This window comes from Uloborus diversus, chromosome 9 (assembly GCF_026930045.1).
Source record: "Uloborus diversus isolate 005 chromosome 9, Udiv.v.3.1, whole genome shotgun sequence".
In the NCBI taxonomy this organism is placed as follows: domain Eukaryota; kingdom Metazoa; phylum Arthropoda; class Arachnida; order Araneae; family Uloboridae; genus Uloborus; species Uloborus diversus.
Window position 1 is genome coordinate 119,074,748 of NC_072739.1, and position 17,516 is coordinate 119,092,263.

At 33.0% G+C, this 17,516-nt stretch overlaps 1 protein-coding gene across 1 annotated transcript in view; it reads left to right on the plus strand.

The window, feature by feature from the left end:
• The window catches only part of LOC129229493 (kinesin-associated protein 3-like), a 42,511-nt gene that overhangs the window by 21,998 nt on the left and 2,997 nt on the right, over nucleotides 1–17,516 (plus strand). The window contains exons 10-16 of the mRNA XM_054863811.1: nucleotides 6,032–6,194; nucleotides 6,357–6,457; nucleotides 9,032–9,253; nucleotides 12,858–13,029; nucleotides 13,111–13,236; nucleotides 15,596–15,694; nucleotides 15,909–15,994. Coding sequence (XP_054719786.1) covers nucleotides 6,032–6,194; nucleotides 6,357–6,457; nucleotides 9,032–9,253; nucleotides 12,858–13,029; nucleotides 13,111–13,236; nucleotides 15,596–15,694; nucleotides 15,909–15,994 — 969 coding nt within the window. The remainder of the gene's footprint in view (nucleotides 1–6,031; nucleotides 6,195–6,356; nucleotides 6,458–9,031; nucleotides 9,254–12,857; nucleotides 13,030–13,110; nucleotides 13,237–15,595; nucleotides 15,695–15,908; nucleotides 15,995–17,516) is intronic.

The window sequence follows — 17,516 nt, forward strand, 5'->3', positions numbered from 1 at the left end:
GACGACTACCGTTCGCTAAGAAGGAAGAGGTTGAGACCCTCCTGAAAGAGATGCAGGAGAATGATGTCATCGAACCCTCATCCAGTCCTTGGGCCTCTCCCATCATCTTGGTCCGAAAGAAAGATGGCTCCACCAGATTTTGTGTTGATTACCGACGGCTGAATGAAATCACCAAGAAAGACAGTTACCCTCTTCCACGGATAGACGACACCTTAGACACTCTTTCCGGACACAAGTGGTTTTCGACCCTGGACTTGAAGAGCGGCTACTGGCAGGTTGAGATACACCCTGATGACCGAGAGAAGACAGCGTTTACAACTGAACAAGGCTTATGGCAGTTTAAAGTGATGCCCTTCGGCCTCTGCAATGCACCAGCTACGTTCGAGCGTCTTATGGAGACAGTGTTAAGAGGACTTTCCTACGAATCCTGTCTGGTCTACTTAGACGATATCATCATGGTGGGACGCAGTTTCGAAGAACATCTGGCAAATCTTAGGAAGGTGCTGCAAAAGCTTAAGGAAGCCAATCTGAAGTTAAGCCCGTCCAAATGTAATTTGTTCCGCCGGGAAGTGAACTACCTTGGTCACATCATCTCTTCTGAGGGTGTACAAACCGATCCAGAAAAGGTATCCGCGGTCAAGAGTTGGAGTCGTCCCGAAAACATCCATCAGCTGCGAAGTTTCCTGTCTGCACGTACTACAGGAAGTTTGTGAAGGGTTTTTTCCAACATTGCACGACCTTTGCATAAGCTGACGGAGAGCAAGCAAAAGTTTGAATGGTCCAAAGAATGCGAAGATGCATTTCTACGACTGAAGGAGGCTTTAACATCAACGCCTATTCTCTCATATCCTCAGCCTGGAAAATCCTTCATCCTAGGCACTGATGCGAGCCACGAGGGCATCGGAGCTGTTTTATCCCAAGAAATTGACGGCAATGAACACATCATCGCTTACTGGAGCAAATGCTTATCAAAGTCGGAGCGAAATTACTGCGTCACCAGAAAGGAGTTACTGGCCATAGTGAACGCTGTAGAACACTTCCATCATTACCTCTACGGCCGAAAATTTCTGCTTCGGACAGATCATGCCTCATTAACTTGGCTTTTGAACTTCAAGAATCCAGAAGGCCAGATAGCCAGGTGGATACAGCGGCTCCAGGAATATGACATGGAGATCAAGCACCGAAAAGGGTTGTCTCACGGTAATGCAGACGCTTTATCAAGGAGACCCTGTCCTGAGAACTGCAATTATTGTTCCCGAATCGAGAAACAGTATGGAACGACTAGCCCTACTGCCTATCAGGTGACAGTGACTCCAACATCACCAAAACCTGATCCATGGAGTGACGACCAAATTCGAAAAGATCAACTTGAAGACCCCGACATAAAACCAATTTTGGAGTTCATGGAGAGTGACAGTCGGCGACCTAGCTAGCAGGACGTTTCCATCTTCAGCCCTGCAACAAAAGGATACTGGGCTTTATGGAACTCGCTCCATTTACGGAACGGCATGCTACACCGAAAATGGGAATCTGATGACGGCAAAGCATCTAGGTGGCAGTTACTACTTCCCCGATCAAGGATTTCAGATGTTCTGAAAGAAATACATAGCAGTGCGACTGGAGGACATTTTGGTGTGTTGAAAACCCTCAATAAAGTTCGGGAGCGCTTCTTCTGGAGCAAGGCGAAGGATGACGTGGAGAAGTGGTGCCATTCTTGTGACGCCTGTTCTGCTCGTAAAGGAGCGAAGAAAAGAAGCAAAGGGAAGCTACATCTGTACAACGTTGGAGCTCCTTTCGAACGAATTGGGATCGACATCCTGGGTCCTCTACCAAGAACTGCTGATGGGAACAAATACATTCTTGTTTCCATCGACTACTTCACCAAATGGCCAGAAGCATATCCCATTCCAGATCAAGAAGCTACCACCGTAGCAGAGACTCTAGTCCAACATTGGATCTCGAGATATGGAACACCTTTGCAGATTCATTCCGATCAAGGGAGGAATTTCATCTCTGCTGTGTTTAAGGGCCTATGTCAAATTTTGGGAATTGAGAAAACTAGGACAACACCACTACACCCACAATCGGACGGCATGGTGGAGAGATTCAACCGCACAATCCTGAATAATCTCTCGCTTATGGTCTCCAGAAATCAACAGGATTGGGACAAGAAACTACCTTTGTTCCTGCTGGCCTACCGCAGTGCTGTCCACGAGACTACCGGATATGCCCCATCTCAGATGCTCTTCGGACGAGAGCTAAGGCTACCTTGTGATCTCGTCTTCGGTCGTCCTCCGGATGCGCCTGCATCGCCTAAGGAGTACATCCAGGATCTCCAGGCCCGGTTGGAAGACGTTCATAACTTCGCACGAGAGCGAATCAACATCGCGGCGGAGAAGATGAAGACCCGATACGACACAAGGTCTACTGAACATGAATTCAACGAAGGCGACAAGGTTTGGTTATGGAATCCCATCCGACGGAAAGGTCTTTCACCCAAATTGCAGTCGCATTGGGATGGACCCTAATGCAAAACCTAGGATTGTACATTATGATCGGTTAGCCCCATACTATGACCATAGCTCATGAGTATTCATGTAAACAACCATGGTTGATAACATAAAAGTTGTAGATAATTTTTTTGCTTTTAATGTTTAGTAATATTTCTTGTTATTATTGTGTTTCCTATTGATTATTGGTTATTATTTAATGTGTGTATTTGTGAACTTGTGATAGAAGTTTGCACCCTTTCTGGGGATTGTACTGCCCGGGACGTGCAGTCCTTAGGAAGGGGGCAATGTTACAAATTCTTTAAATAGTAATTATTGTAGTAACGTAACCTGTAAATAGTTTCCCGTAATTAATATACAACCCCTATACATATGGCTGAAGTATACACTCCCCCTATTTCTTTTTTGTTCATTGATAAAATTTGATAACGGTCTACTATTTTCCAGAAGCATTTGGAATATTTGAGAGATTTCTTTCGATGTTTATAAAGGCGTCCCGCGTGATAAAAAGTTTAGTTTCGATTGAGAATTCGAACTGGGAGCGTATTTGCTCCGTTTATTGGGAAGCATTTCGCTGTGTTGTTTTTCGTATTTGGAAGTAAATACGTGTGTAACCGTTGAGTTTACGGTGTGGTGTGATATTTGCTTAATTGCTGATGATTAATTTAGCAGTTGTTGACGATCTTTCCTGTACATAGTGTAAATAAATTCTTTGTGTTTTTAATCAAGAACTGTGTCATCCTCTCAAGAAAGTTGGAAGTCTCGCCGGATCCGTTACAATACTAATCTTAAATAGGTTTTTTTTTTCAAATAGAAGTTTCAGTGATCTTTTCTTACCTCTCTACCTCTGAATACATTCCTGAAATTCATTACTTTTTAGTAAATCATCATTTTTCTCTTGAGACCTTGTAATGTATTTTCATTCAGGAAAAACACAAGACTTTAGTAATCAAAATGTAAATCCACATTTAATGCGTTTAATTGTAGTTGTATCATTTCTGATAAAGCTTTCCATTTACATTGAAAATAAAGAAGAAATGGTTTGTACTTTGTATCACTTTGGTTAATCTTTGTTTTCTAATTAATTAACATACTAATCTTAAATAGGTTTTTTTTCAAATAGAAGTTTCAGTGATCTCTTCTTACCTCTCTACCTTTGAATACATTCCTGAAATTCATTACTTTTTTAGTAAATCATCATTTTTCTCTTGAGACCTTATAATGTATTTTCATTCAGGAGAAACACAAAACTTTAGGAATCAAAATGTAAATCCACATTTAATGCTCTTATTAGGAAATGAATGAAAGCATTTGTTCCATGTTCAGTAAAAATATGATGACTAAAACTCCTCCTTTCTTTTTCATATTATATTCTGACACTCAAAAATATCAATAAATTTTTTGTTATTCAAAAAATGTTAAAAAAAATGGAAATTTAGTTTTAATTGCTTGCCAGAAAGTTTAATCTCATTTTCGATCTCCTGTTAATCTCTATCATGTTAAAAAATAAGTGGAATTCTTCAGATACAAAAGATATTTCAAGCTATTTCCAATTTTTTGTTTTTGTTAATAATTTTCTGTTATGAAACAAAATTATATGACTTTTGATAGTTTCCAAACCTGTAATGCATTTTCTTGTATTGTATTTAATTATTATTATTAGTTCTGCAAAAATATTTCATTATGAAAACATGCAAAATTGATACTTTTTATGCAAATCAGTACAACCTTGTTTATCTGGACTAACTGGGACCAAAGATGTTCTGGATAAGCCAAAATCGGCATAATCTGGGTAATATTGATAACACAGGGAAACAATCATTTTGGTGCTTAGGTATTTGAAGCTGATTTCGTATGAATTTGCCCCAAGTTGAAATTGCCCCAAGTGAGTGAGTATGAGTGCCCCAAGTTCAAATATGACATAATTTTTTGCACAGGAGCTTAAATTTCTAAGATATAACATTGAAATATACATCACATGGGTTAAGTTACATCCATAGATCAAATAAAAAGCGGAACATGGAGTTTTTATTCCTATTGTATTATACAAATAATCAGTACTCAATTACCAAACAGACCAATTTGGCTGTTGGCCATGGGTCCCGATTTTTAAGGGCCGTAAAAGACTAAAATTGTTGTAAATGAAAAAATATCGTATAAGCTTTGTGCTACAATATGATTAAAGTGAAAAAAACCAACATAAATAAAGCACAAATTTTGAAGAAAATACAGCATATAGCTATTTCAAGGCTACAATGGAGCCTCTTCATCAGTGCAAAAAGCTCACCAACACAACCAGAAGAGGCTCCATTGTAGCCTTGAAATAGCTATATGCTGTATTTTCTTCAAAATTTGTGCTTTATTTACGTTGGTTTTTTCACTTTAATCATAAAATTGTTGTAGTCTATTATTTAAGATAATGAAAGAAAATTAAGGTACTCTCCTTTATTTCCCCCTTTTTTTAGGTATACAAGTTTGGGATGCTCTTCCTCCCAACAACAAATATTTTGAAGTAGTGGTTCAACACCTCAACACCCCTAAAACCACCACCTCTGGCTCTGCACTAATGCTTACGTTTATAAGTTTTGACTGCAGAGGACCGCCAAAAAATGTTTGTCTAGGGTCACCCACTATATTAATTGGGCCCTGAAAATATTATGTGCAAAGATTCAATTTGTCACACATTACATGAAGCGAATACATGCAAAGCAAGAACTTACAAGTTCATCTTAATTTGTTGAAGCGTTGTTACTAAACTTGCCAGATATTTACTTCATGTAGTGAATTTTTCTGGAAGTAACTAGATTGCAGCCTTACAAATAGGGCAAAGATGCTGGAAGCAATCCTTGTTTCAGAAACCTATAACTTGCTTTGGAAGTGGTTTAGGTAGTGCTCCAAAATGGAGTTAAAACTGCTCATTTTCGTTAAAACAGCTGCACTTATCCGAAAAAGTAGAGCTGCTGGGGAAAAACTGTATTCAGATTTTGATTCAGAGCCCTAAATATATATAAATACTGTTTTCAAGCTCTGGGCACCAAAGAAAAAACCTTTTTTTTGTTCCCCTTTGTAATAAGCAAAACGTTCTTAAATAAGCAGACTTTACTTTTATTCCAGTAAAGAGACTATGCTTTTTAACTGAATTATATAGAATTGTTTCTTGCAAACGCTTTTATTTATAGTGGCGACAAAATGACACTCCAAGTTTACTGTGTTTGTTAGATTACTATAATTTATTGTTCAACCTATGCAAGGGTTGAACATTTAATCAAAATAAAAGGCAAATATTGAGTGCATTTATGATTCCATTCTTGCTATCATAATTCAGAATTATTATTTAAGATGTTTTTAACTCAACAAATTTGATGCGGATGAACCATAGATCCGCATAAATAGATGTGCTGGATAAACGAGATTCTACTGCATATGATTGATTTATGTATTAGTGCGTGTACAGCAATTATTTTTTAATGCATTCATTATCAATATATTATAAAACTTGTGCTTTCAATTATTTATTTCAGGAGTCCAATAATGTTGTTGAAAATGTAGCTCATCTTGTTCCTCATGACTCTGTTGACTTGACGAACGAAGTGTTGCGACTATTATTGAATTTGTCTTTTGCAATTGAATCTCGTAATGCAATGGTTAAATGTGGCCTTTTACAAAAACTAGTGAACTTAATATGTTAGTATACAACTTGATTCTTCTTTTTAATATAAATTTTAACAATTTCAAATTTGCATTTAATGAATTTAATATCCAAATACTTAAACTTAATTGCATTTATCCATTGAAAAAAAAATATTTGTACAGAGCTAAAAAAATATATTTTGTTTCTCATTATAGCTGTAAAATCATATCAGAATGAAGTCTTAGGAATCTTATATCACATTAGTTTTGATGACCGATGCAAGTCATTATTCACTTACACTGATTGCATTCCAATGGTAAGTATAGTTATGATATTGGAGTTGAAAAGTTTTTTTGTTTCTAATTATAAGTAAAGGATGTATACATCATGTGATTTATATATGTATATAATTATTTTTTTTTTAAGTTCCTCTCTCTTTTTTTAAATGATTTTTTCAATTTTTTGTTACTTACCATTATTGTTCTTAACTTTTGTAATTGCTGCTTTGCGCACATTTTTAAGTTAATTTTTTTTTTCTTTACTACTTTTACTTGCTTATTTGTTTCATGTATTGTATGTATTTATATATATATATATATATATATATATATATATATATATATATATATATATATATATATACATATATACATATATACATTTACAGGCATCCCTCGTATAACACGGTACTTCTACAACAGGTTTCGATATTACACGGTACAAAACTTGAATTTATAACTATACTGTTTTGATGTAACACGAATTTTAAAAGAAAGAATTTAATTTTTGTTCAATACACTGTTAAAAAATGTATGATAACAACTGTAATAAGTTTTTACTTTGTTTTTATGAAACTTTAACGAAAAATTGTTTACATTGGGCTCAAAAGTTTGGTTTCCCTACATATAACACTAACTTTTAACTTTTAAATACCTACTTGATTTTTCTCATCAGTGTTCTAAAAGCAAAAAGATGAATATTATTTTGTTTCCAACGCATTGTAAGAAAATAAGATTAGGATTAAACATAAGCTAAATTTGGCAAACGATAAATAAAAAATGTAGTTGAAAAAATGAAATAAAATAAATATAATGATGCTGTTTATTTTATTTTAAATTTTGTTTTGTTGTTGATGCTCAGACAAACTTTATTGCTACAGAAAAGCTCAAATTTTTTTTCTTGTGGAACGCGCTTCGTTATTAGCACAGAAAGAAAAGCGGATCAAGTTTTTTCTTCTTGTGCATAACAGTTTTAATTTGAGTTATGTAAAATAATTAAGTTTTATCTTTGATATCAACTCTTTTTTTTAAATCAGTGGATCTTTGTATGTTCTGGTTGCCAGTTTTTGTTTGTATGTTCTGTTGAGCCAAAATTTCAGCTATTATAAAACTTGTTCCTTAAGATTTGGTTTCAATATAACACGGTACACAATCCTTGATTTACATTATTTCAAAGTCTCGTATAACACAGTTTCGATATAACATGGTACACATTGACATGATTTATGATGTACATGATTAATTAGGTTAAAAAATGAGTAAAAAAAACATTTATAAAGAAGTCTCGCATAACATGGTTTCGATACTACACGGAACGAATTAACCGTGCTATACAAGGGGCGCCTGTATATATATATATATATATATATATATATATATATATATATATATATATATATATATATATATATATACAGTCACTTCACAATAACTCGAATCTAAAGGGACCGACAAAAAACTTAGACTTATCGGAAATTTGACTTACCGCTAGTTTCGGTTTTCAACATTTTAAAAGAAAAACCATCGAATATTTTAATAAATATGTACATATAACGCAAAATTACAGAACTGAAAAGTTTTTAAGCACAATATGCACAGTTTAATCAAAAATATTGAGAGAAAAAAATCAAAAGCATGATTTTGATTTTGATACTGCTGGAACCACTTGAATAGAGCTGATTCTACTGCAGGAAAGGTGCACATCTTCATTCATTTCAGATTTGGATTCATGGATTCTACCGCTTTAGAAGTTTCTCTTTTTCTTTTAAGATCACTGACAGAGTACTTGCTTAGACATTCTTTAATAGTAAAGAAAACTGAAGAAAGGAACAATCAGTTGACTTGACAGCTTAAGAGCAAATTCGTAATCCAGCAACATGTCAAAGTGTAAACAGTACAGTTCAACCAAACAAAACAAGTTTACTCATTTCCGCATGTGTAACTCCGTTATCGCACATTGGCTCAACAGGTACTCTTCTTACTTTAGAGGTCTTGTGTGCAGGAATTGCAAGTGAAGGAGAATTAATTTTTCTCTCATAATCACTTGTTTCTTTCCTTTCTTCTTTCGTTCTTTTGAAATAAACTTTGAGTCATCTTTGAAAAAACTTTAAGTTAAAGGAAGTTAACTTTGTGACATTGAAAATAATTAGCATGGAATTAAAGACAAAGGTGTCGGGACTTGATAAAACCTTAGAGTTATAGTAACACTCGAATTACCCACTTCGAGTTATCACGAATTGACTGTGTATATATATATATATATATATATATATATATATATATATATGTGTGTGTGTGTGTGTGACTCTTTGAATATTTAGGTAGGAAATCAGTAGTATATTATAAATTTAGTCTAGTATAGTTTTTTCCCTCCATTTAAACAAAGCTGTATGATTTATAAATATTTGAATAGGTTATAAATATATCTTAGTATTTAAAATCTTCCCAAGCTGGTTCAAAGGTTTTCATTCAAAAAAAAAAAAAAAAAAAAAAAACTATGCACATAAATGAATTTAAAAAAAAAAAAAAATGTTTTACCAAAAATTATTTTTATAAAACTTGAATTTTGGCAAAATACTAAATGCTTGAATCTGGTGTTTGTTTTCCTATAGATCATGAAGATGATTGTAGAGCACCCAGAACCCACACTTCCTAAATATTTGATCGCACTTTCTGTCAACCTCTCTGCTAACAAACGCAATGCTCAATTGATGTGCGAAAATGATGGTTTGCGGCATTTAGTCGAGAGAGCATTTCAATACCAAGACTGCCTTCTTTTAAAAATGATAAGAAATATTTCTCAGCATGATGGTCCAACAAAAATATTGTTTGTGGTAAAGTATTTCTTGCAGCTGTTGTGTGTGTTGTGTCCATCTTACACAAAATACTTGACTTTAAAGCTTTATGTTGTTCTTAGTGAATTAATTTATTCAAAAGTTGAAGTTTCCCAAAATAACTGACGCAAGTATAGGGAGATTGTAGACAGACGCATTTTTTTAAACAGCTTGTACCAGGGTTGTTTGGTTTAAACCATGGTTTAAAGCGGGGTTTAAACCAAATGGTTTTTTTTATGGTTTTATTCAATTATCATTATTTTTCAGTCTTTTGCATTTCAAAAGAGTCCAAAAAGCATATTTCAACCAAAACTTCAATTACTACCTAATTTGCTTGATTACTTAATATTTATCGAGATAGATTATGTACCATTGAAGCGATGCATAGTGTATATAAATCTCAATGCTCAAATATTTAAATGACAGGAGAAAAAAAATAACTAAAGAAGTCCAAGAACACTTAGATAGGCATAAAATTGCGCTTATACCTGCACACTTTTTGCATCCCCGATAGACGATGCAGTCACAGCAGGAAAAGAAAATATATAAAATTATGAAAACAGAAAATATTCATGTAACTCAGTGCTCTTATATATATATATATACATACATATATATATATATATATATATATATATATATATATATATATATGTATGTATATATATATGTATATTTATTTGATAGCAATATACGGATTGAACAAGAAAGAAAAATTCTTTTAAAAGAACGAAAAAATGAAAAAATACCCGGGGCATCATCATGCAGTACTCCCCAAAGGGTAGGGGAAAACCATGAGATGTTTCGTGAGTGCTGCTGGCGAAATTGCCTAAAAAAGCAGCACTAGTCCCTGACATTTCACAAAACTAGCAATGGGGTATTGAAAGTCCAGAATATCAGCATGACAAGAAAAAAGAACATGGAACCTTTTACAAACGAAAAATGCAAGTTATATCTAAAGAAAATAGAACAATTTTTAAGCTACAAGATTTATATAAAGAAAATAGAACAATACTTAAACTACAAGCGAAACAAAAGTCATACCTGAACTCAAAATCCAAACAAAGAACGTAAAACAATCAAATTCAAGGAACAGAAAATTCAAGGAAGTGACAATTGACTACCGCTAATCCTCCATAAGCTTGTAAATGAAATGCTTCGTAAGATGCTCTGGATATTGGTTTTCAGTTAGGGTTAATGTGACCAGACGTCCCGCTTTGTCTTACTGTCCCGCCAAAGTGTCCCGCTTTGTCGAAAAAGTCCCGCTTTTTTTTGTTTAAATTCCGTCACACAAGAAATATAACATACAATCTAGATTTTTTAAATTCTTTTTCGATTTTTGCTGTCAGTAAACGTAAGAACGCCATGTAAAATGTTATTCTTTAATGTTTAATACGCTGAACTACCTCCAAGTACAACTGAAAATAATAATTTTGGTTAATAAATTTGTTGTGTGATGTAATATTCTTCACATCAATATTATTAAATTATTTTCAACTTAAGTTCTTTATTGGTACATTTGAGTTATTTCTTGGCATTTTTCTGTTACGTAAAATATTAAGCCTGTGGGGAAAAAAAACTACTCTACCCCCCTCCCCCACCCCCTGTCATGTGTCTTGATTTTTCGCTTGAAAATCTGGTCACATTAGTTAGGGTAGCAGTTAAAATTCGAATCGTTGTTTTGAGATTTGTTTTATTATTGCATATTTTTTTATATCTAATAATTTGTGAAATGATTATATTTTTGAACACTTTTCTACTGATACAACTGTGAAAATGAATTAAAGAATACACTTTAAAATCAAAATTCTGATGTTTATCATACACAGCTATACTGGGAACTTTGTTATTCATTTGAATATTGAGATCAAGGAAATTCACTGACTCATCCTTATTTGTTTGTTTCAGCAGTAGTTCATTTGGGTAAATTTCTTTGTGTAAATTGTGAAAATCATTGTTATTAAAAATAATAATGTCATCAATATATCTAAATGTTTCTATACTGTTGTTTATTAAAAAATAGATTCATAAAAATGCAAAAATAGATTTGTAAATGCACTAGAAAAAGATGTGCCCATCGGTATTCCATTGATCTGTCTGTAGAAATTGGAACCATTGTATAAGTAATTCTCATAAATACAAAATTTAACAAGGTTAATCCAAGAGTGTTTTTCTAAATTGATGTGTTTTTCATATCTGTCGAAAAGTCTATTTGAAACATCGATTATGAGTTTGTGGGGAATTTTAGTGAAAAGATTTTCAAAGTCAAAAGTATTAATACTATGAATATGGTATTTACCACTGTTTATGAAATCCAGAACTTTTTGGTTATTCAGAATTATAAAACTTGTTTCTTCTGCAATTTTGGCCAAGATATTTTTAAGTTTTTCGAAAAAAATGTAACCTGCTTGATTATTGTAGGAGTATGTTCCACTAGTAACGAATCTGAACTTTATTGGATTTTTATGAAATTTAACCGTTATAAAAAGGAAAGAAAAATTGAAATTGAGGTGCCGTGTGTTTAGAATTTTGTCGAAGGCTTTTTGTTGACCCCTCCCGGTTAAAAGTTACCACCTTTGAGCCAGGGCTAAGGTGGAACTACGTACAACATGTCCACAGCCCAATTATCCCATCCAGAGACAATTTTGCCTTTAATTTATGAATTGATTTGCATCATGTCTGCAGACTCTTGCTGGTGAGATAAATTTTGTTTGGTACTCTCATCTTTAATGAGATGACATCTGCATCCTGCTCGATTATTCCCTACTCTAGGCTGATGAGACCAGACAAGGAGGAAACTGCTGTCTCTGGATGGGATAACCCGGCTGTCAGTGTATTGCATGTATTTTTTTTATAATTTTGAAGCCCTTTTATCAAAGTCTGAAGTGAAGAAATGCATTGAGCAAAATAGAGCAATTGGCACCATTATTAGAAAACCATTTGTCTTTAGCTTTTTAAATGTTATGAGAATCATTTATATTACTTTGCATGTTTTACTGTTGAAGTGGAATGGGGAGAAGAAAATACTTGGAAAGTTGATAGTTTCTGTTAAAAGTATTTAAAAAACTCTTTTGTTACACGATTGTTTCTGTCACTCATCTGGTCAGTGCTAATTTTGTATTAGCTACCAGCTTGTTTGGCACTCTTGGGTTCCTTTAGAGGTTTTCCACCTCCACCTCAGACACTTCCTATGCCGGGCTGACGAGTGCTAATAAGCACGAAACTGCAGTCCTCGGCTGGAATTGACTGTGCTGGGTGTGTATTTCTTGCATTTCTGCCATAACCCTGCTATAGGGCAGTAACTTACTGAATATTGAATATAACTCTTTTGTTGTCTTAACTAGCTGCAATTAAAAGTTTAAAATATAGCAGTCAAAAACAGTAGAGGGAAAATTGAAATTATTTTAAAATGTGCAATGGTTCAGCTTGTCACACTTTAAGGGTATCAACCGTGCCAGCACTGTGCAAAAGGTTTTTAATATTAAAGATTTGCTTATTAAATTTTAATGTAAGTATTTCATCATATTCATATGGGTATCAGTGTAATGTTTCTTATTAGAAATTTCCTTTAATGTAAGCAATGATGAAATGAACCATCTTTTAGGGATTTGCTGAACTTTTCTGTGAAGCTATACATCGAAATACCGGTAAAAATGATGACTTTATTATGGAGTGTATAGGTATAATGGGAAATTTAACAATACCTGAACTTGATTATGAAATGCTACTGTTCCAATATGATTTACTCGGATTCATGAAGAAAAAACTTTCACAAGGTAAATATTTTTTTTTCTTCCTAAGTTGTCAAAATTATTTTTTCAGTACATATCCTTATTTTTTTATTTTGTTAATTATAGAAAACTGTGAAGATGATATGATTTTAGAGGTGATTATCTTAGCTGGAACATTTTCAGCAGAGGAAGTGTGTGCTACAACACTGCTTGAATCTGGAATAATCAAACATGTCATTGAACATTTAAATGGTATTATTCCCATTTTGTTTTTTGGTGTTAGTAACATTTATTTTTTTACCCATGCATTTAGTTGTCTTTAATTGCTCTTACTTTTGATTTCTCTTATGTATGATTGTACTCTTATTTATAATGACTTCATTTATGGGCTATTATTTTTTTATGTACATATATATTTTTGGAAAATACTTTACATGTATGAGTTTATGCACACGTTTTGGCAATATAACTTCCTGATTTAAAAATGCATTACTAAAGTATTGTATTACAGCTTTAAAAATCATATTTGAGAAAGACAACATCTTCCATTGTCCATACTCTGAATAAGCAAATTTCTGGCATTTCTCATGACCCTTACTAGCATAGCAGTGTATATGTTGGCAAATTTTGTCCAATTTAATTATTAGATATTTATCCTTCAAAAAGTGCTTTGCTTTTATACTAAAAGGCATGACTAAACGTGTTACCATTTAGCAAAGATATATGCATTTATCTTTGATTTTCCAAGTTTTCAAGTAAAACAAGGTTTAAAGTTGCGGTGCTCGGTAGGTTTTCATTGAAATTTTTTTCTAAATCAGGCTGTATAGGAGCACCTACCAGGGGGGCTATTAGTCAGGGGCTGATACAGGATTTCATTTTAGAGGGGGTCATGCTCAAGAATGTACTCTTACATACAACAATTTTCTTGTTAAATTGTATTATAACCTGCTCTAGACCAGTATGCGCAGCAGCCAACACACGCCATAAGTACTACGAAAATCTAATAAAAATTAAATGTTTTATGAATGTGATAAATTTAGACATTAATTACAGGGGGATAGTGGAATCAAGCAAAACTTTCTGAAGACAGTGTGAAATTTTCTAAAACTATGTGGACCCTCGAGCCTCTCCCCCCCCCCCTCTCCCGTAAAAACTCTTCAAATATACATACAAAAATCATTGAAATCATAAAATCATTGATAAAAATCATTTTAAAAGTTTTCTTTTAAAATATTTTTTTAGTTTTAGATTATAAATTTGCATGGTACTTGACACATCCATCTGGTATGCAGAAAAATACTATTAAAACATCACTTTAAATAATAGTAAAAAATGCGGCAAAAATCTAATAAAAAATTAAATTTTCTAAAATATAATTTGGACTTGATAAATTACTCACCGACTGATTAATTTCAATTGTAGAAAAATCAGAGGTTGACGAAGACGTCGCAGTCTCAGTCTGATATACTGGAACTCCAGATATGTTTCCATCGGTTTTGGGTTCATTAGTTTTTTTTCAACTTTATAAGTCTTTTTTTATAAGTCAGGTGTTCCCAAAGTGTGTGCCGCAGCACCCTTTTGTGCTGCAAGGAGAAGCGAGGGGTGCCACGAGCTCGGTTTCAATTCTGAATCAAAAAACGTCAAGCACTTCTTTGTTACTTTTCATTTGCTGCCTTCTGAAGACAGCACCGCAGACTAATTGTCTCAAGAAAAGCTATTTTTTTTTCTACATCTTTTAAATACAAATATAAATAGAAAAGTGACAATGAATCCCCCCCCCCAAAAAAAAAAAGAATTCGAAAAGTATTTACTGTTTCTTATGGTTTCAGTACGACTTTTATTCTTTTTTTTTCAAGCAATCATTTCACTACTCAAATGCAATGAACCTTATAATAGATTACAAAGAATTTTTGCAGATTGAGATGGGGGGGGGGGGCGATCACGAGTCCCATGATCCTCCCCTTCCTTGTATCCACTTCTTATGGTTTCGATCAAGTTTTTAATATTTTTGAGCAAGTATTCAAATACTTGAGAGTTAGGGGGGAGGGGGGTTATGACCTCCAAGTCCCCCCCCCCCTTGTATCCACCACTACTACTAGTACTATCTCTTGTCCCAAAGCACAGGCTAGATTCACCTGCCATTTGTAATGGTTATCTCCGAATATTTATTTAAGGCACTTACACCCCTTTGCTTCTCACTGCCTCAAATGAAAACCAGGATACATAATAAAGGGTAAGTTATACAAATCAATTGCTTCTCCTTGAAAAATTTTTTGATCCCGCCTTGACAAAGAGTGTACAAAGCTGCACACACACACAATTTTTGTTTATTTTCTAATAATTACATTCACAGTAAGATACTCAGTTATTTTAATTTATATGATTCTGAGGTGCTAATATTTTTACTGTGTAAAATTTCTCTATATTGATGGCAATTATTTTGTGTTCGGATGAAATATGCAATAGTATAGGTGTTTTTAGACAATAAACCATCTGGTAATTGTTCAAAAATGTATTTCTTCCTCTCATGGTTATCATATTATTATATGTGGTTGAAAATGCATGTAACAAACAACATAATTTCAGAACTAACAATGTTTTGCAATTCTAGCTAAACAAGAGGATGATGAAATTGTTTTACATATTGTGCACTTATTCTATCAGCTGATTTATCATCGAGCAACTAGGGACGTGATCATAAAAGAAACTCGTATCCTTTTTGTTTGACTGAATAATTAAAACAAAAAAAAAATTCCATCTTTATTTTGTTTTCTGCAATTGTTTGATATTTTTAGTTATTATTTTAGAAAGCATCATGAATTTTTATGTTTTTCTGTGCAATTGTTTTAACAAGCAAATTAAATTTTAGTTTAATATAGCTTCTTATGTTGCTAAAATATATATTTTCTTAACTGTAGCTTTAGAAATTCCTGGTTATTTGTTAGATTTAATGCATGACAAAAATACAGAAATACGGAAACTATGTGATAAGAGCTTGGAAATAATATCTGTAAGTATATTTACTTTCCTATTTTTGCCTTTTTCTTGAGGTAGCTTTTAAAGAAAAACTTTTAAACTAAAAAAAAAATGTTATTAAAAATGAGACTGTGTTGATAAAGTACAATTTCTGAATACTGAAGAAAAAATTCACAAGTCTTTGGAGTAATTGTCATCCAATTATTTAGTTAACAAAAGCACAGAATTTTCCTGAAAAAAAAAAAAAAAGTCAACTGATAATGTTTTAATTAAAATCCAAAATTTCAGGAAAGCTTTTTTTCCCCCCTTGAAAAAATATGTAAAACTTTCTTTAGGAACAGATATAAATAATAAGGGAAAAGCCAAAATTTAGACACTTTAAGACTAATATGTGGTTTCATTTTTAACTTTGAGATCAAAATAACTTATTTCTTTTAAATAGGTCTCGCAAAAATGTTATTGAACTTTAGAAAGATATTCTTTCATAATGGTAGATTTTAGTGGAGAGAAACACATGAATTGAAAGAAATAAAGGATGGATTTTGTGCTTCTTTTGTCCAACATCTAAGGATACAGGATTCAATTGTGGAACAAAGGGAAAAAAAATGTTTTAGAGCAGAAAACGTGTGAAACTTCAGCGGAGGAAACCTAAACTGAAGAACTCTTCATTTTTTCCTGATCTCTCTCTCTCTTTTTTTTTTAGAAATTTAGCATGGTATTTTATTTACACCTTAGTTTCTCATTTAATTTGAAGAGTATATGGAAAACACTTGCATCTAACTGTCACAGCACAAAATTTGTTCTTTGAGTTATTAGTTGGTATAAATCTTATCTGATATCTCCATCAGTCTCTATCTTAATTTTTATCTATCAATTTAAATTCTGATTTCGTATTTTGGATTTTAAACTGATAATATCTCGTTATCAGAGTATACAGTTTTGCATAATTTATTGTAATGAAAGACACATAATGAAGTCAAGACACTTAACACAGCATGTTACATTCTGAAGTGGATTTTTTGATCAAAATAGTCCTTAAACGGATATAAACTGTCGTATTAGAATTGCCAATATTACATATGTATAAACTACTACATTACAATTGGCAATAATGTTAAAACCAAAGCTTTTTTACCACCAACCCCCCCTCCCCCCACCATTTTCTCTGCATTGAGTCAAGATATTTAAATAAGATATTATAAATTGCTTTATAATTTTCTGTCTCATAGGGGTTCACTTTATTCATTATTTTTATTTTTTAAGCTGTTTGCAGTTCTGCCTCGTTGCTTTTGTCGGCTGTCTTTTCATCCATTAGCTTACTTTTGCATTGAAAAATTGGTTCCTTGAAACATGTGAATGCTGTTTCTTGCAAATTTGGACCTTATTACGTTGTTTTTTGTTCAAGCATAATGGAATTTTATTCAATTTTAAAGTCTAATTGTGCTTGATGCTCTTTCATAAATTTATGCCTTCTGCAATGCAAAAGGGGTTCCTTGTAATCCTAAAATGTATTTATGCAATAAGTTGCAATTTTGTGCTTCATTTAAATGCTGTTT